Here is a 25917-nt window from a genome sequence, read left to right as displayed (position 1 = left end):
TGGGATCAATGGTTTGTTAGCATCATCGGGCAGGTCATCTGTGGTGACACAGTCATCGCAAACCATGTGTTTGTGTTTGACATAAACTCTGTCAGTGAGAGGAAGTATAGAAAAACCCACGGTTGAGTTTTACAGTTTTGCAAGGGGTGGGGGTGCATGTTGCTAGCCTCACCGCCAATCTGATTGGCCAGCAGCTCTAGCAATCCCTGCAATGCCAGAACTCTGTATTGGGCGCTGTCGGGACTAGAAGAGGTTCCAGAAAGAAGAGCAACGGACCTGGAGTAAGGGAGATCCCAGGCTTTTACGGTGGGAATGGATCAGGCACCTTTAGGGAGGGGGTAGGGGGGGATGGGTTTTGGAGGCCGGGTGGGGAGGCACAAAGGCATGGGGCGGCCTGCCCCCAATGCACACAGGGCACCCCCACTCCCACCCCCGAAGGATGTATCCTCCCTTCCTCTCTGCCTTTTAACCAGCTATGTTTTTCTTAAAAAAAAAAGTGTTCTAACTCTCGACCACTTGCCACAGCAACTGCATCGTGGTTATGGTATTCTGGCCAATTGGCTTGTTAACCAATGGGCTACTGAGCTTGTCATTTTTATCAAAATGGTGGGCGGGCTGCTGATTTCAGCACCCCCGCCCCTCCCCTGCCTACCGCCATACGCGGACTGGGTCAGGGGTGGGCGGGAAGGTGGTGGGCTAACCATCCGTCATGTTTTACATGCCCCCCGCCCCCACCAAAAACACACCCAGTAGTGATGGGGGCGGGGGTGGTGGTAGGGGCAGGGGGTAAATGGAAAATCCAGCCCCCCGTGAGAATTGTACTTTTTTGACTCTTTTAACACAATGGTTTTCAAATGTTCACCCATTGGGGCCCAGGTAGTTTGTCGTGTGTTCACATGGTGACCCACAGCTTGCATCTTTCTCTGTACTGGCAACATGTGAGAGGATTTGGGAGAGAGTCATCAGCTGTGCTTCTGTTGGGAGGTCAGGCAAAAACCTCGAGTGAGTGGAATGCTGCTCCCTCTCGCCACAATCTGCAGAGTCTTGTATCAAACGTATATAATGAGAGCCAGCATTGGTGTACCGTCCCATCAAAATGAAATATTGTTAGTGCTGAGTCAGCTCATTGCTGCCTGGAACCAGCTTGGTTTTGGCAAGGAGGCAGAAATTATTCTTTCAGCAAGTGTCTTACTGCAAATAGAAGATGTAATATGTTCACAAATTGGCACAATACATCAAGACAATTTTCTGCTTCAGACACATTGGCTGCAGCTAGTCCAGTTCACATAACCTGTGATCCATCGCTTGCTGTTTACTGCCGCTTATCTACTACTCTTGTTTCTACATGCCTAAGCCTTGCTCATGTTGGTACAAAGTGCAACCCCCAGTGAATAGCAGAAAACAAAGTGAGAAAGCCTGGAGCCCAACCCTGTCAATGGCTCTAGGAGTTAATGTGAGTATCCCAGATTGTCTCTTGTTTGTGCTGAATTAGCTGATCTCCACTGGGGTGCTTATGTGGGGGATAGTACAGTTGCTTTTAGTACCTCTGGGCGATAAACGCAATTCAGCCAAGAATCTTTATTTTTCCCCAAAAATACACATAAGAACATAAGAAATAGGAGAGGAGGAGGCCATTCGACCCCTCTAGCCTGCCCCGCTATTCAATAAGATCATGACTGATCTGCCCCAGGCTTCAATCCCTCTTGCGTGCCAGTTCCTCATAGCCCTCAACTCCCCAATATTTCAAAAATCTACCTACCTCCTCTTTATTTATAAAATTTGTAAAAGGACATTCTGTAACATTCAATTTGAAATGTTTTGTAAAGTTCAATAGAATTCCACTTGTCTCCATACAACCGTGTTTCACTCTGACGTGGTATTGATGTTTGCAGTGTACATCCATGTCGGGCATACATCCCGAGAATCCTGTTCCTGATCGCTATCAAGCAAAACTTGCCGAAATGTGGATGCTGAGTGATTCAGTTGTGATACCCTCACTATTGTAATCTGTCTACATCCGTTGTTGCCACCAGTGCATTGAGTAGTAACTGTTTGGTCAACATATTCCACATTGCATACCATGCTACAGTAAAGCATTCAGGAAAGGGTTAAAATGGGAGAAAATAAAACCACGGTCTGGCTTTCACAGAGACGGACTAAAACCAAATGATGCAAAGGCGGGCGGAGTCTTGAAGAATGTACAACTGGTATTAGATTTTCATAAATTTACTAGTTTAAACTGGGTGAGAGATTAGACAAAACTTTACTTTCCATAGGGAGTTGATTTGGAATCAGTTGAAAAGAGCTGGAATAATATCTATGAGGAAAAGGACTTGAGTGACAGCTGGAGATATTTAAAAGCAGAGGCAGGGAAGAACTTAGGGCTGAATTTTCACTTTGGGGACATGATACAGGAACCGGGACTGTTTCTGGGTCTCAAACCCACTCCTGGGGGAGCAAACAATCACTCGTTGGGATTTTGATCGTGGCTCCCCCTTATTTGCTAAGGAGCCAGATTCCCCTGTGCAATTAAGGGTAGCGGGAGGGCCTCTTGAAGCTGGAGGGCCAATTAGAGCCGTTCCAGCTTGAGTGGCCTTCCTGGAGCACTGACAACCCCAGCTTGCTGCTGGGCATCCGCTTCCAGGCGGTTAAACTGCCTCTCGCATCCTCCGGTTGCGTTGGAAAACTGGAGGCTGATTGGAGAATCCTGATTAGGCTCCAGTATATCTACTGTTAACAGACTCTTAATGAGTCCAGTTGGCTGCCTGTCTCGTGGGTGGGCTTGGGGGTGATGGGGTTGGGGGTTGGGGGGTGCGGGGTTGCAGCCTTTCTGGGCTGTGAAACTGCCTCCCCAAAAATTGCAGGCACTAGTATTTTTGGGTCCCATCTGCTAGCCCCCAACCTGGGGGTCTCAAATCCTGTCATTCATGTTCGCTACAGTAGGGAATTGAAAGCTGCTGGTGGGAGAGCGTCTACCCTGATCCAATTAAACCTGGGGCAGGATCTTATGGGCCCCCTTCACAGCAGGAGTGGGTCATTACTCCGGTGGGACTGTAAAATCCCACCAGCATGAAACTCCTCCATGGATTCTGGACAATGGCGGTTTTTCTCCTCTGACTTTATTTTGTCATATCGTTATCCTTGTCACAAAGCAGAATCGCGTTTCATTGTTTGAAGTGCGTACCTAAATTTTTGGTGCAGTGGGGGGTGGGATGCAGGGGTGTGTGTGGACTGCTTATTTATTCTCCATTACAAAGGGTAATTACCACAGATCTTACCGGGTGTGAAATATGCTTCTTTCTGGATCAAAAGGTTGTGTAATACGCAGTAAAAGGGTTGCTCCTGAATATAGACTCCCTTTCTATCAATCTCACTGCTGTGCAAACAATCCCCTTGCACTTTAAAGGGCTACAAATTGGAATAAAAGGACCAGTGAAATGTGAAGATACCCCCTTGAGTGAACTGCTCATGATCCATAACTGATGAGATCATATACATTTATAATGGAAAAAGAGTATTTGCACATTGCATTAATTTAGTAACTTCAGGCGAACATGGAAACAGTTACATGCTGAGGGCAGTTCATTGAAGATCAGGAGGAAGCTGAACTAATGCAGTTGGTGTGACATTGGAGGAATTGATTAATTTTTCTGCAGGATGTGGACTCTGCAGGGTGAAGGATGGTGGGAGGATGAGTGGGACCTGCATGATCAGCAAGAATTTCATCAAGGCATCCAGATGATATCATAAACCCCAAGTATCTAACTTGAGAAATCTGTGGATCTCTACCAAACCCATGATTAAAGCTCTTGTGTTGAATTTATTTTGTTAATAAACAAAATAAAATTTTGCATTTATACACAACTTACCATACTTCAGGGTGCCACGAAGCACATTGCAGCCAATGAATCACTTTATGAAGTGCAGCCGCTCTTATGCGCCCAAATGCCGTGGTCAATTTGTACACAGCAAGCTCCCACAAACAGTAAATGACAGGCTGATCTGTTTTGGCAATGTTGATTGGGAAATGATTAACAGCTAGAACACTGGAATAATTCTCTGATGCTGTGGGATCATTAGCAACAACATTAACAGATAGATGGCACCTCTATATTTTTCTTCTTTTGAGGAACAATGACCTGGAGAAGGATATACTTGCCTTGGAGGGAGTGCGACAAATGTTCGCTATACGAATTCCTGGGAGAAGAGGATTGTCCTATGAGGGGAGATTTGAGCACAGTTAGCCTTTATTCCATAGAATTTAGAAAAATTAAAGGTGATTTTGTTGAAACATATAATTCTTAAGGGGATTGCTGAGGTAAATGCTGGGAGAGACTATCTCCTGGCGGGAGAGAGTATCTCCTGGCTGGAGATAACAGTCTTGGAATAAGGAGTCAGCCTTTTAAGACCAAGACGAGGAAAAAATTCTTCCCCAAAAGGCTTGTGAATATTTGGAATTCTCTATCCCAGAGGATTGTGACTGCTGAGTCTTTGGGTCAGATTGATAGATTTTTGGACCCTTTAGAATTAAGGGACATGGGGATGGGTGGAGTTCATATTGATAGGTGGAACCGGCCCAAAGGCCTGAATGGTCTATTGCAGCTATTCCTTACTGAATGCCCTTACTCCATTTCTCACTACCATGGTACTGCAATGGAGTTTTAATCTAGACCATGACATCATCATTGAACTGACAATCAGACCAGACTCAAAGGCAAAAAGTTCTATCAACTGAGATTATTCTGAAATAACAAACCAAAATCAGTATATAAATTCAAAAGCAGATTGCACCATGATTCTGCCTTGGAGTCAATAAGAAACTATCGAGATTTTTAAAAAAAATCTTTCATGGGATGTTGGTGTAGTTGGCTGGGCCAGCGTTTATTGCCCATCCTCAGTTTCCCTTGAGAAGGTGATGGTGAGCTTCCTTCTTGAACCGCTGCAGTCCCTGCAGTGTAGGTACACCCACAGTGCTGTTAGGGAGGGAGCTCCAGGATTTTGACCCAGCGACTGTGAAGGAATGGCGATATATTTCCAAATCATGATGGTGAGTGGCTTGGAGGGGAAATTCTAAGTGGTGGTGTTCCCATGTGTCTGCCATCCTTGTCCATTCTAGATGGTAGTGGTCACGGGTTTGGAAGATGCTATCTAAGGAGCCTTGGTGAGTTCCTGCAGTGCATCTTGTAAGTGGTACACAGTGCTGCCACTGTGCGTCGATGGTGGAGGGAGTGAATGTTTGTGGATGGGGTTCCAATCAAGCAGGGCTGCTTTGTCCTGGATGGTGTTGAGCTTCTTGAATGTTGTGGGAGCTGCACTCATCCAAGAAAGTGGAGAGTATTTCATCACACTCCTGACTTGTGCCTTGTTAATGGTGGACAGGCTTTGGGGAGTCAGGAGGTGAGTCACTCACCACAGGGTTCCTAGCCTCTGACCTGCTCTTGTAGCCACAGTATTTATATGGCTAGCCCAGTTCAGTTTCTGATCAATCGTAACCCCCACGATGTTGATGGTGAAGGATTCAGTGGTGGTAATGCCACTGAATGTCATGGGTTGGTGGTTAGATTCTCCCTTGTTCGAGATACTTTAGATCACTTAATTCATAGGTTTATTTAGGATATCAGACACTGAAACAGGCCATTCAGTCCCACCTGTCCATTCTGGCATTTATGCTCCACTTGGGCCTCCTCCCATCTTTCCTCATCTAAATCGATCATCACAACCCTCTAATTCTCTTCTTCCTCATATGGTTGTCTAGCCTTCTCTTAAATGCATCGATACTATTTGTGAGCTCCACACTCTCAGCACTCTTTGAGTGAATAAGTTTCTTCTGAATTCCCTATTGGATTTCCTGGTGACTATCTTATTTTGATGGCCCCTTGTTTTGCTCTCCTCCGTAAGAGGAAACATTCTGTCTATCAGAACCTCTCATACTTTCAGAAACCTCCATTAGGTCACCCCTCAGCCTTCGTTTCACAAGGGATTCAAAGAGGGATACCATTGGGGATTTAGTGCATATTACCAATCATAGGGGGAGTAGGAATCATACATTGTAGAATATATAACTCCAAGTTGCACCCTTTCTGTTCCCAGACCTTGGATACAAACAAGAATGAATATGCACTTGCACCAGTATCTGTCTCAAAGGGACATTTTTATTTTCCTACCTTGTTGAGCAGTTGCCATTTCAAAATGTTCATCATATTATATGACATGGGCTGCATTTTCTTCCCATTCATAGTCACCGGCAGAAAAGGTCCTCGGTATCAGCTGTCAGCGTTTAGGTATTTTCCAACTCTTGTCATGAACCCCACTTCAGGATTTGAGCATACAGCTCCAAGCTCGCATTCCAATACTGGGAATTGTCTTGTCAGAAGTGTTAAGCTGCTGTCTTTCCTGTCTGTTTTTGGGGTACAGGTGGATGTTAAAGAAGCCATGGCACTATTCAAAGCTTCCCTGGTATTCAAGTCAGCTTCCATCTCTCAGCCAACATCACTAAGGACAGAGTAACTAGCCATGCAGCACATTGCTATTTGTGGGATGGCACTAGTGTATATGGGTCGCCATGTCTTTTCCTTATAAAGCCAATTTGTCACGAGTCATTAATTGTCTGAAATATTTTGATAATATAAGATGTTACAGAAGGTGCCCTGGAGTTACTTTGTACGTTGATTGCCAGAAATCATGGCTGAATCAGTTGCAATCTCTTGGGCAATCTGTGTAGTGATATTTGGCTTTTAATATTATTTTGAAGGAGTCCTCAAACTATGGCCTGCCCTGGCAGGTGCTGTTTTCTTGCATCTATATTGTCATAAAACTGCTGTAAAAATTTTATATTCAGACTCGTAAAACTGGGCAGACCACAACTGAGGGTACAAGGGTTATGAAGCAGCAAAATCAGCTAAGGGCTAGAAAGTGGGTCTGAAAGGATGGACAATATTATGAATATTGCACCAAAACACTAACTTGCAGTTGACTTGGAAAGTTTAATGAAGCAAGATATTTTCTGCACATCCATTGCTCTTACCTAGAACAGAACAACACCCGAGCGCTGCACAGTGAAGTAATCCAGTTGTCTTGCCGTTCCCTGCTGTGTGCTTAGCGGCGCAAAGGCTGTGTTCCCAGACTGGAAGGGGTTAATAAACTACAAATCTACGTCAGCAGTTTGTTCCTGTAAAGGAATTCCTGTCGTTATTTACATGTTTGATGTCAACTGTACAGGCCCCATTTCAGGCTGCCTGCTCCCTGTGTGATTAATGATGTGGAGAAGGAGCTGTTGCTCATTCGTATGCCACAGAATTTATCTTGGCATTGGACTCGCACTGACGTCACAGCTGTCAATTCTGCCTTGGAGGCTGTGAATTTGACTTTGAAAAGATCTGTGGAAAACACAACTGGGAAGGATGGGGTCAAATCAGTCAACTAAAATGTGCTTCTCACTGTGTGGACACAAATAGAATCTTGCTTTATTTGGTAGGGATGTTTATTTGAAGGCAGCACCAAGGTCGGCATCTACCTTTTAACATACAATCATGATATTTACTAACTGTACAATTTCAGTGTCAAAGCCTTGCTTGTCAGCTACCAAGGCAGACCTAAAATGCCTTCATATAACAAGGGCCTTGTCTAATTTTGTGTCCTTGAATTACAATAACTAAGTTGTTAATGTGTAATGAGGCCACAGGGCCCCAAGTTTGAGTTTCACAGAAGTTGAACTGTGGGATCGGTCAGAGATAAATCCCGTGGGGCAAAGTTCAGCCACATTAAGATTTTGCTTCTTGTTTAGATAGCTTGCATACACAACAGTCGAGGGTTCATATTCATGAAGGTATACTCGTGGTGGACTTCAATTCGGATAGCATGAGTTCAACTCTCCCTTATTTGACCATATTACTTTCTGCAAATTTTAGTCCAAACTGGTAAGGGACAGAAAACTCTGACTGCCCTGTTCCATGACAACACACCCCCACCCCACCCCCAACTCCCCTCACTACCTTCCCCAGCCACTGCACCCTTCTGCATATTCTGAACTGTCTCATGTCCCCAGTAAGATGACAGAAGGGGAAGGATGCAAGGGTAGTTGGTGGGGGAATGGGGTGGAAAATTGAAGATAATAAGCCTTGCAAAATCTTACTTTTTCCTTTTCTTTCTCTTTTGTTCTCCCACAGATTGCCTTTGGTGAAAGCTATCGAGTCCGATTCTTGAATGAGAAAACAAAGTCATTTGTCTCGAACCCCTACGTATCTGTGATATACAAGCAGGTTGGCTGCTTCCTCTTTGGCTGTGCAGTTAGCCAGTCCCTCACCGATTTGGCGAAGGTTGCTGTTGGGAGGCTGAGGCCCCACTTCTTGGATGTCTGCCAACCGGATTTCTCAAAAATTAACTGCTCCAAAGGATATGTTGAGGAGTACGTTTGCAATGTGAAACTTTCAGCAGAAACAGAAGCTCGGTAGGACAGCCCAGTTGATCTTGGATTTTTGCTTTTTAACTGATGCCTCTTTCTCCTATATCGCTGGCCCCATCCCCAACACCCTCTTTGCTCCCTTAGCCCAAGATATGAGGCGGATGATTTCTCCAGCCACTGCTGTTCTGTGCCTAGTTGGTCAGGCCCGCACATCGTGGCTGGGTGGCTGTAGCTCTAAATACACTGGCTGGCGTCGTTATAGAACCATAGAGATCAGCAGGTTTTATCTGTCATCCAAGCTGGAATTACTGTTCTCAGTTGAAGGAGTAATTGGGTGTTCAATCGGCTTTGATGGCTGAGGGGGAGGGTGAAGATTTATAAAGTTGATACCATGTGGGTATACTTTATCAGCAAAGGATGAAAATCTGGGTCTCTTTCCTCTTGAAATAAGAGAGCCGAAGGCTGACCTAATAGAAGTGTTAAAAATCATGAAGGGTTTTGATAGAGCGGGTACTGAGAGAATGTTTTCCCTCATGAGGGAAAACCATAACTAGAAGCCATCAATATAAGATAGTCAGCAAGAAATCCAATAAAGAATTCAGAAGAAACCTCTTTACCCCAGAGAGTGATATGAATGTGGAACTCGCTACCACAGTGAGTGGTTGAAGCAAAAGCATCGATGCATTTAAGGGAAGCTAGACAAAAATATGAGGGAGAAAGGAATAGAGGGTTGTGATGGTAGATATAGACGAGCAGTTACAGGAGGAGAATCGAGTGGGGCATTACACCGGCATGGACTGGTTGGGCCGAATAGCCTGTTTGTGAGCCGTAAATCCTATGTAAGGGGGGAATAAAAAGGCAGCCAACATTACTGCCCAGTGACCTCTTTTGGGATGTGTTTGTGGGCATCAGGTGAGAGTCAGATTAGGTTTCACTCATGGAAACCTGCAGAGCAAACAAACAGCAGCATCAGAAAAAGGACACGGATTCTTTTACAATTATTTTCTTTCTGATACAAAGTGTTTGCCCTTAACCTGAATGTCTCACTCTGAGTTCTGTGTTTTATTTTTAGGAAATCTTTTTACTCTGGACACGCCTCCTTTGCAATGTACACCCTGCTCTATCTGGCGGTAAGTGTCTATTGGGCATCTTCCATTGGACAGACAGGGCCTAAACATGTCTTAACCTGATCAAATTATCATTGAAACATGCCATGGAGTAGGAGGAAGCAATATAATTTTTTCGATAAAACTATGCAAGCTCATACATTTAACCATTTCCTTGCCAGAACTGTTAAACTTTGAGCTGCTTTGTTTAGTTTTAGATTAGTATTGAGTAGCATTCCAATTGTGCTAGGAATGCATAGCATTGATGCCAGAATCTTAGCTTTAAAATGGGCCTTAAACCCATGAGGGCAACAGAAGGTTAAACACTCTGTGCATGTTTGTTCCCAGTGTGTCACTTTATTAAACACTCAAAACCAGCTCTGTTGTGGGGGAACATGCTGTTTGTAAGCCTGATACCAGCCTCTTAAAGCAACTGCTCTACTCGGACTTGGTCGTGGCAGAAGGACCCCAGGAGGACAGTGGAAATGCTTTAGGTAATGTCCTCAAAGAGGACTTCCCTGTTGGTGTCCCTGGCTTGTGCCTGGCCAACATAGAAAAGGCTCATCCAGGAAGGCACTGAGTACATCGAGAGACCTTGTCAGGAACCTGCAGAGGCAAAGTCGACGTGTCGACAAGAGCGCACGAACCTTTAAACAACCTGTGTGGCAGAGTCTGCAGATTGCGCATTGGCTTCTGGGTGGCTGATAAGTCCACCAAATCAGAGTGGAAGCAAGTCATCCTTTATCCCAACGGGTGCCTTAGGAGAAGAGGAAGAAGACTATTAAATATAAGCCTGGAAGTAACCATGCATGACGTTAGCTTATGAATGTTTAGTGTCTTCCTGTGGCCAGCCCAGCCTTCATACACTAATATCCAATAGGGGAGGCGATGACATAGTCATATTATCACTGGACCCAGGGTAATGCTGTGGGGACCCAGGTTTGAATTCCACCACACAGATGGTGGAATTTGAATTCAATAAAAATCTGGAATGAAAAAGTCTAATGATTGTCGATTGTTGTAAAACCCATCTGGTTCACTAATGTCATTTAGGAAAGGAAATCTGCCGTCCTTACCTGGTCTGGGCCTACATTACTCCAAACCCTCAGCAATGCAGTTGACTCTTAAATGCCCTCTAAATTAGGAAAACTAGGGGTGGGTAATAAATGCTGGCCTAGCCAGCGACGCCCACATCCCATGAATGAATAATTTTAAAAATCAGTTATTTTGAGCAATTTATAACATTGAGGGCTGTTGTCGAAAGATTCCAGTAGAGGTGGCACTGCAGCATGACGAAAGTGTTAAAATTAACTGAAAGATGTTCTCTCCACTTTAGCTTCATGAGGCAAAATTAACCAGGTTTCATCCACATGTTGCCTGGATTTCACTCAACACCAGTGTTGGCATGCACAGACTAAAACTGAATCATGTACAGTATATCCGCTGTAAACTGCATTGTCAGCAAAGTGAGTACATTGACAGGCGACATATGTGAACACATTTCTCCCTTAAATGTAATAAGCTTTTGAAATAAATTACCAGGGAGCAATATCAAAGTCAACAGTATAAATGGGTTCAAGAAGGTACTGGATGCTTTCCTGGAGAGAGAAGGGATTGAGGGCTACAGTGAAATGATGTGTAGACGGGCTGTTCTTTGGAAGAATTGACGTATTTGTTGGACATCTTATTCTAAAAGTCCTTTTGTCACTAAACCTGTTTTTGATAAATGCAGTAACTAATGACGTTTTATTTTATTTATGAAAATGAACTGTGCTGCTTATCATAAAACCACATCAGTCTGGATCAGAGGAATTGAAAAGTCTAAATTGCGGCTAACTCAATTATTGGTTTGCATGAGAGCTGCTCTCATTCTCCTTCTCTCCCTCTCTCTCTCTCTCTCTCTCATTTTCTCTCTCCAATATTACATAAAGATGAATAGAAAAAAGATGTCTTTGTCAAAGAATGGAAAGGGAGTTTTACTGCATCACAGGAAAGACACCCTCAGCTGCAAAAGGCTCTCAGTTATGAAGCAATGTTCCCTTTGTTCAGTCAAGTGTTTTATTCTTGCTCTGTCTGAACCTGTTGTTTTGGAGTCACATGGAGCTGTGGTTGTATAAGTTAAAGGCAGCTTTTCACAGGGTTATGATGTGCTACCTCAAGGGACCATTTGCCGCAATTCCAATGAATGAGCGGAGGCTGAATCTATTCATGGCCACTATTTGAATACAGCCATTGCTTCATTTAACCCTCAGCTCGCAGGAGATAACTGATTAATCACCTCATCCTGGGGTAAGGCAGTATTAACAGCCCCAGTGTAGGGGTAAAGATGAACACTGCAAACAGCGAGGGGAAAGGTCATATGGTTTCATATAGTCCCATGCAACGGTTTCTCAGAAATAAGTTCTGTCCATTTAAGCTGGACAGCAGATAATTGGAGAGTGGCTATTGGAAGCTGCAAGGTATAAGTGCACTAACACAGCCCAGTTCGTGTGGTAATCAGTGTTATTCTCTGGTGTGAGATTTTCTTAAACCAGAAGCTAGATATTATGATGAAGGTGACTGCTATTTTTGGCCTGAGTACCCACACAGTCCAATTGTTGTGAAGGTGGCATTGCGAGTGACAGCTGTTCCTTTTCCATTTTAAATGCAGCACCATTTCAGATGGTGCTCCCAAAGGGGCATGAGTGCCAAGGTGAGTACAGTTACCCATCCCCTGCTCCTATTCCAAACTGGCCCCAACAGGTTTCCACCTTCCCCCCCATAGCAATATTGGAAACATCACGTACAAATACTAATGGGGAAGGCTTATAATACAAATTGTGCTACAAACACGACTGTTCTGGGCACAACTGAAAACAAGATTTAGTCCAGGTCACATGCCCTACCCTTCATTTTTGAGGTGAAGTTAAAGCACAAACTCACTACGTTTAAAAAATATCCTTAAAACAGAATCAACTTCAACCCTGCTAGCAATCTACACGCAAGGAGTTAAACACTTACAAAAACACCATCTCGCGCTTTTTTTATTGTTTATTCACAGGATGTGTGTGTCACTGGCTAGGCCAGCATTTGTTCCCCCACCATCATTGCCCCAGAGGAAGCTGCATTCTTGAACCACTGCAGTCCAGGCGGTGTAGGTCCACCTGGTGCCACTTTGCTGTTGCAGTTTAATACAACTGAATGTCTTTTCTAGGCCATTTCAGAGGGCAGTTAAGAGTCAACACATTGCTGTAGGTCTGGAGTCACATGTAAACCAGGTTGCGTAAGGATGGTAGATTTCCTCATCTGATGACTATTAGTGGATCAGATGGGCTTTTACGACAATCCAGAAGTTTTGTGATCACTTTTCCCAAGACTAGTGTTTTTTTTCCAGATTTACTAATTACTACCGTGGTGGGATTTGAACTCATGTCTGAGGAGCATTAGTCCAGGTCTCTGGATTACTAGTCCAGTAACATTGTAACATTACTGCTATGTTACTGTTCCCGTTGCTTTTAATGTAATAAAACGTCCCAACTTTGCAGAAGTGTTATAAAGCAATATTTGACACTCAGCCTCATAAGGAGATATAAGGGCGAATGACCAAAAGTGTCCAAATAAATAAAGTAGGCTTGAAAGGAGATGAGAGAGGTGGCTCTCACTATGTGTGACTAATAGTATACAAAGCATGGAGCATAAATTACACACATGGGCATTACACATTTGTTTGTTCCTGTTTAATGCAGTCGAAAATTACTGAGGCCAGTGAGTCAGCTGCTGTGCAGGGTAGTGAAACCTGGAAAGCAACACATATTGTGCTTCATGATGTTCAGTACAGGAGACTGCCACTTGATATGATTCTGATTAATATAATGTTCCACTTCAACTTTAGCACTCTTCTTACACCCACGCACCCTGACGAACTTGCCTTACAGTGATGCAATACAGAAACATTTGTCTTTACTCTCCCCACTTCCTGTCTGCTTGCAGCCTCCAATCTGTTCCAGTCAATCCTATTTACAAGTTATTCATCTCACAGGAAAGAATTGACTAAAAGTTCCATGTGCTGCATAACCTGTCCTTTTTGATGATTTTTTTATCAGACACTGATCTATTGTCAGCAGTGGAGTGTTCCCCAAACCTGCTGATGCCTCCAAGATGCTGAGCCATTAGCCTTTGGAGGGTGCATGGTACACTATTAGCTTGTTGAAACCTCCAAACTGGGTAAATCCCCACTGTAGAACTTTACATCATAAAAGCACAGAAGTGTAGTTAATTCTGACTCTGTTCAATTGTTTGGTGCTGACTGTAGTGGTAATAGTTATGATTTGTTTGATACGAGAATTAATAGTTTACAGTAGTTAAGTTGTTTACAAAGGACCTACCTTTGTATTGATGTGATGTTGTCCACTTTCCCTCTGCGTTATCTTGTTCATCATTCCCAGGTGCTGTCCTTGTAGTTTTCTAAGAGAGTTCACAACCAGGATGGGAGCTGCAAGATTTCAAGCCTTAAAAAAAAAAAGGAGGGGTGGGGTGGTGGTGTTCAAAGGTCTGACTTCCCCTGTTGAGACACAGGAACATTGCCCAGTCAGAATGTGTGTCATTTTGTGAGAGGATGATGAGATTGTGCTGGGAGCAATGGAACGCCTAATGTTACCGGGCAGAAGGCTGGGATATTGTTAAACGTGGGCCACATTGGGGTTCCCACCATCCCTCCATTGCTGTGTTCCAAGGACAAAGGAGCAATGTCAAAAAAACAATTGATACTTTCTGCTCAGTTGTGGGTGCCGGGAAATCCGTTCAGTGTGCTCTCTGATCGAGTAAGCTTGTTTCAGACTCGCTGTGGAAGCTGGTGCTGTATTTTCAAATGCTAGGAGTGTTGGTCCCATTTAACTTGCGCCTTCAGTAAAATAGTCATAAATATATATATTTTAATTGTAGAATTAATGTTTATACAGAGAAAATATTTGTATTACTGAGTTCTGTGGAATTTTTATAACACGTAAAGGGGGGGGGGTCTCAAAAGCAAAATAGTTGAGAATCTCTGATCGACAAGATCCTGTCCTCATTCACCTACTGATATACCCTTCCTTTTCCCTCTCTCTCTGCATCTTTCTACAGCTAATTTCCACTAATCAGCAACTGCTCTTTGTTCCCTGGACATCCAAATACAGAGTTTCTTACAACCTTTGTTGCCATTAGCTACTCTTGCCTACAGTATTTAGTCAAAAGACAATTCATCTGACAGGGAGCTGTTCCAACTGAAGGCTGTGTCATTTAACCCTTTCAGTGCCTGATCCCTAATAAATCCTACTAAATCTGGGTTTCATTGCAAAAGCTTTATGGCCCTTTTTTATCTCATCCAGGTCAAGGTTTACAGCCTCACATCAGATTTTCCAACTGGATCTAACTCTACTCACAAGATGATTCAGTCTTTCTGCATCACTAAATCTGGCACTACATCAGCCCTGAGGCTTGTGCCTGCGTCATCTCCATGCTTACCTTGTGTCAATGTGATTTGAAGCTGTACACAGCGCTCTAGGTGCAATCTAGGCATGATTTTAGCAGTATCAACATTCTCCTCGCTGTGTTTGCTGCTGCTTCAAAGGAATTAGACATGCTGTTGAGGTGAAAGCTTCAACTCGGGTAGCGCGCTCATCCCCGAGTTAGAAGATTGTGGGTTCCAGTCCCAGGCTAGGGAATTGAGCTAATAATCCACATTAACAATTTAGTGCAGTACTGAGGGAAGGTTGCACTATTGGAGAGGCTAATTTAGGTCTTTTCTGCCCTTACAGATGAATGTTAAAAAGATCTCGCACCAATCATTTTGAAGAAGATTAGTGTAGTCCTTCTGGTGTGCTGGCCAATATATACAAGATGTACAAAATTGTGAGGGGCCTAGATAGAGTGGATGGGAAGGGCCTATTTATTTTAGCAGAGAGGTCAGTGACTAGGGGCATAGATTTAGTGATTGGTAGAAAGATTAGAGGGGAGATGAGGAAAACATGTTTAACCCCAGAGGGTTGTGGGGGTCTGGAACTCCCTGCCTGAAAGGGCAGTAGAGGCAGAAACCCTCAACTCATTTAAAAGGTGCCTGGATATGCACCTCAATTACCATAATCTGCAGGGTCGCCCTGGTCCCCGTAGTGGACCAAATGCTGGGAAGTGGGATTAGGCTGGGTGGCTCGGTGGGATTCGGCTGGCCAAGTGGGCTCTTTCTGTGCTTTAAGCTTCCCTTGGCTCCAAGGGCGGAATTTTACGGCCCTGTCGTTGCAGGACCGGAAGATCCCACTGGCAGGAGGGGCTGTAGAATTCCGCCCTATGGTTCTGTATCCCTGAACCTTCATCACAAAACAAAACAGGTTATTTGGTCATTGATCTCACTGCTGTTTGTTGGACTTTGCTGCCGGCACATTAGCGGCTTCATTTACTGCGGGCACGTTAGCAGCTACACTTGCTGCCGGCACGTTAGCAGCTACATTTCCCCACATTATAGCAGTGACTGCACTTCAAAACATTTAGTTACCCCAAAAAGTTAGTGTCTGCTGGAGAAGAGCAGAAAACCTGACTGAACTCGAAATCCATTGGAAAGCCAGGAATCCGGACACATTTGGGAAAAACTGAATTTTGATATTGACTGGTTCTTCCTGTGGAAACTTACAATTTCCTGCCAGGAAACCAAGCAAAAAAAAGAAAGCATGGAGGAAGCAAAGGGTGGGGGCTGGGGTGGGTGTCTGGTGTCAGATATGATGTAGAAAACTCAACATAACATCAGTGGTTTAAATGCAAAGCTTCCACATTTTGAACAAATTGGAACCAACATTGGCACAAACGCGGATTGGTGCTCATATTCTGGGCTAAGATATGAAACCAGTGCAAGACCTTCTGACATCTTTAGGTGGCGACATTCTGGCCTCTTTTCTCCTTGATTTCATTTTTTGCGCTGCTCCACTCAGCATTGTGTTGCACATAGCTGAGCTCCGAAACCGATCGCAGGACAATACTGTGTAGTTGAGTATTTGGCACAGTGTGTCTCACTAGGGAAGTTGTCGGTGGGAAACCTGAAGCAATTAAGCAAGCAGGAAGACGACAAATTGTCGCCACCCCCTCTCATGAAGCAAAATGACAATGCTTCAGGTTGAACTTTGCCATGGTGCACAGACACACCCATCTGAATACTTGATAGAAAATTGTGTTTATGAGGAAGCTGTTGACGTTTGTCGCTTTTTAAATAGGATAGAGTTCCCCTTTAAATAGAGCGGTGCTTCCCTTTCCAAACAAAACACTAACTCTTCAGGCTATTTCTACCTTCACACTAGAGCTTCTCAGCACTAAAAAAATTCATCTCTTTAGAAGCTGTTGTGAGGGTGGGGCTGGTATGACAGGACTTCCAAGTGTCGTCCAAGTTTGGTGTAGATCACGTACTGTTCTCTAGTGCCAGAATTCGACATCCTGTGATGCTGGATTTGCAGGAGGAGAGACCTGACCTCAGACTGAACGACCCCTATTGTAGGCAAAAATTGCAAACTGTTATGGTTAAATTGTGATGCAGCGTTGGATCCTGGGCGCACACACTGGTCACCTGTTGGGCTGAAATCCATTCCTCCACCATTTCTACGGCTTTCCTGTGACATTCACTGTTGCTTTTTGCTGAGGCTACATTCTCTGCCTCGATTCCAGTAACTGATTTGCTTCTATGGGTTTGGTTTTCTGGGACCCTGCTGGGAATTTTTCATTCCAGTCACTGGATAGGCTTTGATCTGGTTCTTGCCCTGTGCTCTAGATTCTGCTAAATTACTTGCCAAATGATTTCTGCTTTCCTGCTTTTCATTTGGTACCTGTAGCGGCTGAGTGCTCATCTTTTCAAACTTCGCCGTTATCCTTTGCTAGACAGAGCTGAACCAGCTCAAGCTCTTACTGCTGCCTCTGATCATGTGTCCGCCTTATTTCTATGTAGTTCAGACCATGTCCCTCTTCTGCTCTGTTAACCAATGTTTTACCTTGCACCCTTGCCTGGCTCTCTGGACGTGTCACTAATTGGTCCTTGTCTTTACCCTGACCTTTCCCCTCTCTCCTGTGAATGGAATTCTCTCTGGGACCGTTTGTTTGCACATTTTGGCAACTGCTCCAGTCCTGGGCTCATTACTTCTACCATGAAAGCAAAATGCCATAGACGCTGGAAATCTGCAATAATATCAGAAAATGCTGGAAATAGCAGGTCAGCCAGCATCTGTGGGGAGAAAATCAGAATGAATGTTTCAGGACTTTGTCAGTTGCAGTGAAAGATCACATCCTGAAACCTTAACCCTGGTTTTTTCTCTCCACAGATGCTGCCAGATCTGCTGAATATTTCCAACATTTTCTGTTTTTATTTTGTTACTTTCTACCTCCCTTTTTCTTTTCTCAGCCTCTGTCAGACCCTCCATTTCTTCCTCTGCGGCCTGCCACCCCCTCCCCTTCTATTTCCCTCTTATTCCCTCATTAATCCCAATTCCAACCCATCACGCCTCCTCTGCTGTCCTATTCTCCAGCTCCTATTCTAGGTTGGAATCCGACTTGGATAAGCCCACAGCTGCTCGCTGTGCCTCTTATGACATTCTCTCGGGGGTCACTGAGGCCCCTGTCCTTGTCTGCTAATGAGTAACTAACATCCCTAACCTCCTTTCTCGCTGACCTTAGCGCCCCCCCCCCCCCAACCCAGTACACCTGCCACTGTCACAAGCAAAAGAGTTTTAAATTGGAATACTTTAAGGAGCTAAAAATGAATTGCTGCTCAGTGTTACACATACCGACAGCTACTCTGAAGTGCAGCAGCCGTTTTGCATGTAGCAAGATGCCACAAATGTTTTTTCTTTGTGTTACTGGTTTAAGGTGGTGCCTCAGTCAGGAGATCTGATAAACTCATTGTCTTGAAATGTTCAGTATCTCTGGGAAGGCAAATGGGGTCTCGATTTATTACCTGTATTGACTCTGACTCTCACTCAAGCACTCTAATGTTTTGAGGCTCACGCTAGAGTAATGCTAGCACTTTTTCAATCCAGGGTGTCTGGGGATTCAATCTGTCCAGACTATTTCTTCCACAGACCAAGTATAATTTGCCCTTTCTTTTTTGGCTTCCTCTCTTACTGTGAGATCATTACCCTGGATCGACTGGCTTCATGAAAATAGCCGAGGAATTTTGTACCAATTTATTTATTCTTAATATTGTAGGCTAGCAAGTGTATGTGTGATGGGTGTGTGGGACTTTGCAGGATGGGATACAGACAGAGTTTTGGATGTGTACAGAGCCAGAGATGGAAGGCCAGTTAAGAGACAATTTCCTTTGTGGGAAAACTAACACTGTTCCGTATATTTGAGGAAAATGGGATTGTGAAAATTCTGACCTATCCTGGTTGAAAGTGTGAGAGGGGGGTATAATACTTAACCCTGACCTCCATCTACTTTATATGGAGATACGATGTATCTGTAAACAGTAACCTACCCCTCAGGCCCCAGGCATGAGTAATTTCCCACCAAAAAAAATCCCCACAGCACCAGGTGAACCAGGATTTTAAAATTCCACTAATGAAAATTTCCTACTTTTGAACTCAGAAAAGTTTAGCATTTCTGCAAATGAGAGAATCAAACATATTTCAGCAAGAACATTTCCCTGCTCACTGTATAAAGATGATGCATGTATTTTGATATATAAATGATGATACATTTTGAAATTATTACTGTCGTCCCATCAATAGTTGTTATACTGCAGGGAAATTTAATGCCCTTCCCCCAAGACGGGTTTGGAGTCGGGGGGAGGGGTGGGTGCGAGAGATGGTTGCAGTGGGGACCCTGCCATTTTCCTGCCTCTGCACTAATTAGATACATGGCGGGTGGGCTCATCCTGCCACCAATTGAGGCCCTTAAGTGGGAAATTAATGCCCATTTAAGGACCTCACTCTCTCGCCGCTTGTATTCACCTAGCAGCGGGCTGGGCAGTCACCTTGCAGGACGCCCTGTTTGCTTGCAGGCTGTCAGGGTGGGTGGGGCGGGGGTGAAGGGTCACTTGACAGGCACTCAGTGCGTGGTCAGGACTCAGCCTTGGGAAACAAGAGCCACCCCTACCCTGCCCTCTCTTCCACCCGCTCCGCCCCCACCCCCTCCTGCGACCCTCACCTCTTGACCCCCATCCTGCCCTCACTCACCTCTGGCCTGGGTCCCTGGTGAGTGCATTGCCAGTGGCTACCACCACTCCCGCTGGCGCTGACAGAGGTGAGGAGCTGTTGGCCTGTGAATGGTCGTCAGCTCTTGGGAGAGGGGGAATGTGGGATTTCCACCCTCCCTGGGGTCCTTGATCCTATAGCCGCTTAACACAATGGGCCTTCCTCAAAGGAGTCAACACAGGACTCTCGCTGACCACATCGCCTGAATTAAATTATGCCCTGCATTTCCCTAGTCTCTGAATCCATCTGCTTACATCTGCACGTCTAAAACTCAGGTCACTGGGTTAAAAATGTTTAAGATTCCCCTGAGTTATTTCAGCATGACCTTTTAGTCTCTGGGAGGCATGTGGTGGTGAAGGTGTTCTGAGTGGTAATTGTAAGTGAGTGATCAGTGGAAAGCAGGCTTTTCTGGTTATCTGAGGACACGATACTGACAAGGGACTTGCATGTCACGGACAGTTTATCGCAGAGGAGTTATCTGGAACCCGCTGTGGAATGTCTGTGTGATTGAACAGACATTCAATCTGTTGTGGTGGGTGAACAGAGGGAAAGCAGAGACTAAAAAAACGAGAGGAGAAATTTTTGTTTGTACAAAGTAAATCCAAAGTAAATCTAAACTCTATCAAGATTGTTTCTTGGTTTGTACTCGTGTTGCCTGATATTTACCCAAAATCAGTGGCATTGTTAAAATAGCAGAGGATTTCGTAGGAATTTATTTATCCCTAATATTGTACCATCTTCTATTCAAGTTACATATTTGTTTCCTAATTTTTTTCAAACTTTCTGATCAGTGTATATGGGACATGTTGTGGTTTTAGATGTTGACCTGGACTTTCCAATCGGAATGCCAAGGATCACTTATTTAAATAAGTGGCTTGCTGCTTGGAATTCTAGGATGTTAAGTCCAGGGAAGTAATAATACATTATAAACAGTTAGCGATACAATATTTCCAGCACTGGAAAAGAGGATGGAATTCCAGCAAGTGAGCTACTGGAAAAGGCAACTAAAAGATACATTTTAACGGCGATGGAAGATATAGGGAGAACATAAATTTAAAGGTCTACCTTAGAAAGAAATAGGACCTGCATCATCTCATCGCCCATTGCTTCAAATGTAGTCAGCTGCTTTAAAAGTACAGCAGCCATTTTGCTCACAATGAGATGCCATAAATGTTTCTTTTGTGTGTTTCTGGTTGAGGGAGGAATCTCAGCCAGGAGATCTGTGAAAGTCATTATCGCGAGAAGCTGAGTTTCCACTGGGATAAGTAAATAGAGCCTCAATGTAATATTTCATCTGGAGCATGGCAACTCTGGCACTCAAATGTCTGAGCCCAGTGTAGGATTTGTGCAGATAATCTAAGGCTGACACTCTCTCAGTCTAAGGAGACTGAGGCAGAGCGCGAGCTCTTTATCCTATCAGATATCCCCTGTAGGAAGGTTCTGTATGAATACAGCCTGATTCCTAAAGGGAATCAAACAAAACTTGGAGCACTCGTCCATCCTGACATCTCCAGAATTCAACCCTGGCCAAGGACTAATACGCAGTGTGAGGATAGTTGGAGAGAAGAAACTGTTCTTTTTTTAAAAAAATATTTAGGAGGCTTAAGGCAGGATTTCTGATTTATAGGTTCAAATCCTCCTACCATAACAAAACTGCATATTTCCTTATAGAGAGTTCTTGTTTGCGAGTGTCAATGACATTGTGCCAGCTGCTGCATCACTCTAAACTATGTGCTTTCAAAACTAGGGTCCTCCCACCCCAGAGAAAACACAAAGGATCCCCTGCAGATCCATCAGTCTTCAAGCTTGCAAGCAGTATCTCGTGAATACTGCGTGTGTGTGTTTTGTATATGTATATATTCTGTATTTGTTTATCTATAGTAGTGCGTTATTTAATATGGAGGGAAAAAGTATGCACTGCTTATCTGATGTGTCTTTTGTAAGCTAGGATTGGAGACTCTGACACTGTCAGTGTTTGTAGGAGGCCCCTAGATCCCAGTGATTGCAGAAGGTCCCCATGAATGTGTCGGTAATTGTAGGAGGACCCCTGCCCCCGGCCCTGCCACAAGTTCTACAGAAATGCTTTAATATTTACTCAAGGTCCATAGGAGAGTTTTACTACTTGCAGGGAACCCCCAGAGAGTTTTAATATATGCCAGGCACCCCTAAGTGTGTTTCAGCATTTGTAGAAATCCTCTGTCAAAATATCAGGATTTACAGGGGTGTGTGTTAATATTTGTGGACAGTCCCTGGAAGTGCAGTCGTATTGACAAGAGAATCTGCGGAATGTGTCGCTGATCCCTGGAAGTGTGTTAATATTTGTAAATGGTCCCTGGGGATAGATTAACCTTTACAGGGGGATCCCTGTATCAGTATACCTAGTGGGTCTCAACAGTGAAAAAGAAAACACACACCACTAAACAGTCTGCCATCATTACAGGGAACATTGCAATGGTGAAGGTTGACTTTAAAAATGCCTTTTCTTTTGCAGTTTTATCTGGAAGCTCGGTTTACCTGGAAGGGGGCACGATTGCTGAGACCACTTCTCCAGTCACTGTTAATCATGATGGCATTTTACACCGGACTCTCTCGTGTGTCCGACTATAGGCACCATCCGACAGATGTCCTGGTGGGATTACTGCAGGGAGCATTAATCGCCTATTGGATCGTAAGTTGTTTCATTTCTTTTTCTAATTATAATCAGTTAAATTGGCAGGAGGGCTCAGGAGAGGAAAGTATTACCCCAGATTCTTTCTACCAGTTGGTATTCAGTGAGTCGTGATGGAAATTCAGTGAAGACAAGAGCCAGATCACTCATGATACCACTTATGATTTAATGCATTGCTGGCAGTCATTACATTGACTCTCAGGCTGGCATTTCCCAGCCCCCTCACGCCAGTGGGCTCTTCCGATCCCGCTGTGAACGGAGATTTCAGTGGCTCGCTGGCCTCGCCGTGGGGAAACCTCAAATGGGGGCGGGGGACTGGAAAATTCCAGCCTTAGGCTTCAATGTTTGGGCTGAATCTCAGCCCCATAAATGGGTAAGTTAGGGTCAGATGATTTGTTCAAACTTTAAAAATCTCAAAACTGAACCCCAGCCCTGCCCAGTCTGGGTTTAGCAGAAGCAGAACAAGGGGTGAGCATGATAAAGGCATTGATGCACAGCCACATTCAAGCCCAGACACAATCAGCGATAGACACACGTTCTCAGATTCAGTCTCATACACGGATTTATACGCACACAGATACTGGCACGCACACAGACTTTCTCTCACCGAGATTAAGACACTTTCACTCACCTGGGGATTCAGACGTACTCTTACACTCAGACTCTCTTCCAACCACAAAGACAACAAGACATTTTTTGTTACCCATTTTCTTTTTGGCCAAAGACAAAATATTGGGATAAGAGAGCACACCATTCATTGGGTTATAAAAGTTTTCAGTAAAGCAAAAATATCTCTCAAATGTCTATGTGGTAAAAATGTGGAGAGAGCTGCTATGAGCACGTTGATATTATAATTAAGGGTATGCTGACATTTAGCACATTCCAATAAGTGTAGATACCATAGCCTGAAATTAAAAGGCTTGTCACTTGACAATTGCATAACAATGACTCAATTCTTTGCAGAGCCTAAACCTCATAGTTTCCAATTACGAATAACTCCTTTCGACTATAGGGATATTATGCTTCACAGCGAACCTTACTTGACCTTGTTGCATTGCCCTGTCTGATTTGGAAATTGGATTGCTGCAATCAGTGGAAACTAGCTGTGGCCTCAGAGAAAAGCCTGAACCTGTTCGAATTGGCAGTGAAAATGTCTCCCTAAACAAGTCGTCCCCGTTATACAACAGACGCAAGGGGAATTAATTAGTGCATGGGAAGATGGGCTCCCCTTTAAAGAAGAGTTCCCACCAGGTTCACCAATCAGCCTCCAGTGCCTTGGCCAAGAAGCTATTTTTAACATACACAGCGAGTGAGAACCATTGAGGGATATCACAACCAAGACTAATTCCATCATCAGTTAAGATCACATACACACACACTAAGTCAAGAGCAAGGGCCCTGGTGTGTCTTTTCTCCATTTCCCAGGGTGCTAAGGTCAATTGTAATTTGCAGTATCCCTTCAGGTTGGAAGAAGGAATAAAATGAAAACTTAGACATTCCCATGTGATGGGTTCATTCACTGATGTATCCACTCAGGATTTAACTTGGTGGGTTAAGGACCACTATCATTTGACATTCTATGGTTGGTCAAGACAGATGTCCTCTTATTTAAAAGCAAAATACTGCAGATACTGGAAATCTGAAACAGAAACAGAAAATGCTGGAAACACTCAGCAGGTCTAACTGCATCTGTGGAGAGAAAAAAAAGAGTTAATGTTTCAAGCCCATATGACCCTTCTTCAGAGGTAAAGAAGTAAAAATGTGATGAAATGTATACTGTTTAAACCGGGTGGAGCAGGTGAAGCTGGATAGGAGGCCAGCAATAGGTGGGGGCAAAGGAGAGATTGACAGATGTTGTGGACAAAAGGACAAAGGTTATTGGTAGTGGTACAGGCTAAAGGAGGTGCTGATAGTGGCATTAAGATCAGAAAGCAGAATGTGATAATAGCAGGATAAGGGTAAGCACTCTGGAAAGAACAACATGAACAAGTGGGGTGGGGGAAGGGGACGGTGGTGGGAAAAAAGATTCAAAATAGGATAAAAGGTAGGGATAAAACAATGAATAAAAATGAAAATAAAAATAAGTGGATAAAAATTAAAAAGTGAACTGAAAAAATAAAAATTAGAAAATGTAAATGGAAAAAAGGGGGTGAGGATGGAGGAGAGAGCTCATGGTCTGAAGTTTCTTGCCCCAAGATAGTATTTCCTGTGCTTCATCCAATGATTGATGACTGCAAAATACACTTAAAAAAGGGTAGAAAAATTTGAACTATAATTAAAGCTGTTATCCTGACTTCTAGCCATGTAGTTTAAAACTCTAATGCTCTGTCATTGCACTGCTGGCTGCCATAATGGTCATTGCTGCTCAATCGTCCAGAAGACAGATGGGATTGGAAAGCTAAGATTTATGGTAACAAAGAAAAGCATCGTTTCAAGGCAAACCGCCTCGGCAGGATTTCGGGTCTTTTAGCTGGGACACTGACATCTGGGTCAAATGCAGGTCACGACCATGTACTGTGCCAGGAAGAGTCATCCAGCATTGATTTTGTCTAGATTTCCCAATCAGTGGCCAGAGGTCGTGCTTATTGTCCAATTAAGGATGATGGACAAGCTCTCAAAACTGAAGGGTCAATAGGAGGCCCTCCAGCCCAGAAGGAGCTGCAGCCTGCTGTTGCAGGTAAGGGGGAAGAGAGGGTGTCTTGAGGCACCTTCCCAGCAACTTCCAAAACAATTGAAGTAAAAAATGGCCACAGCTGCCAGACCAGTATGCAGGAGGCAAGGTAGTTGAAGAAGGGTTCGAAGCCTGCCTCGTGGCGTTGTCAGGGGTTGGGGGTGTGGGGGAAGGGGGCTGATTGGGGGAGTGGGGGACCCTCAGGCTGGATGGAAAATTCCAGTTAGGCTCTGATAATGGGCTTGTTAACCTTGACTAGCTACTTGTCACCGCTTATGGGCAGGTAGCCCTTCTTCTCCCAATCCGGCCTTCCCCAAAATGGCTCAGGAGCAGGGATGGTGCCAGAAAGCCAGCACACTGGCCAGTGGCTTGAAATTACGCACCCACCCACCTCACCCAGCCCATAAAAATCCTGCCCACAATGTCAGGATAATACGAAGAAAAGGTGTCAATTTGTTTCAGCACAACATGAATGATAATATTTGTGTTCAGTGGGTCATGTGAGAATAATCCATTCTCCAAGTGTTGTTGACAAAAAAGCTATGAATTCTTTTGCAAAAATTTGGAGCAAGCCAATATTTTCACGTGTGTTGTTTAATTGGGTCAAAGATCTGTAAAGTATATGGATTCCAGGCCAGCATTGCTGTTGAGCAGTGCAGAATTCAGGATGTTTTCATCACACTTGCTTTGTGGAACAGAGACTGTGTCTATCTGCATTGAAATGAATTGACAGGGTTTGCAGCTTCAATTCCTCTACAGCTTGAACAAACTCTGATTTTCACTCTGTTGCAATGCCTAGGTTTTGCTGTACATTACCTTGGGCATGGTAACAGTGTGTTCAATGCAATTCCAGAGGACAACAGAGATCTGTTGTGCTATCGGGGAGTAGCAGA

The 25917-nt window shown here is 44.1% G+C and overlaps 1 protein-coding gene and 1 long non-coding RNA gene across 3 annotated transcripts in view; one reads left to right on the top strand and one right to left on the bottom strand.

The window, feature by feature from the left end:
• LOC121271299 (phospholipid phosphatase 3-like) overlaps positions 1-25917 on the top strand; it is a 106974-nt gene that overhangs the window by 42128 nt on the left and 38929 nt on the right. For both annotated transcript variants that reach the window (XM_041177189.1, XM_041177188.1), the window contains exons 3-5: positions 8166-8446; positions 9474-9531; positions 22177-22353. In XM_041177189.1, coding sequence (XP_041033123.1) covers positions 8166-8446; positions 9474-9531; positions 22177-22353 — 516 coding nt within the window. The remainder of the gene's footprint in view (positions 1-8165; positions 8447-9473; positions 9532-22176; positions 22354-25917) is intronic.
• On the bottom strand, positions 4172-7185 carry LOC121271300. The gene is made up of 3 exons (XR_005941701.1): positions 7025-7185; positions 6165-6397; positions 4172-4216 (listed from the first exon to the last, which is right to left on the bottom strand). It is a non-coding gene; the product is annotated as an uncharacterized LOC121271300 (long non-coding RNA).

Source organism: Carcharodon carcharias, chromosome 30, assembly GCF_017639515.1.
Source record: "Carcharodon carcharias isolate sCarCar2 chromosome 30, sCarCar2.pri, whole genome shotgun sequence".
NCBI lineage: Eukaryota > Metazoa > Chordata > Chondrichthyes > Lamniformes > Lamnidae > Carcharodon > Carcharodon carcharias.
Note: the sequence above shows the minus strand (reverse complement) of the source record. Positions and strands in the feature narration are given on the sequence as shown.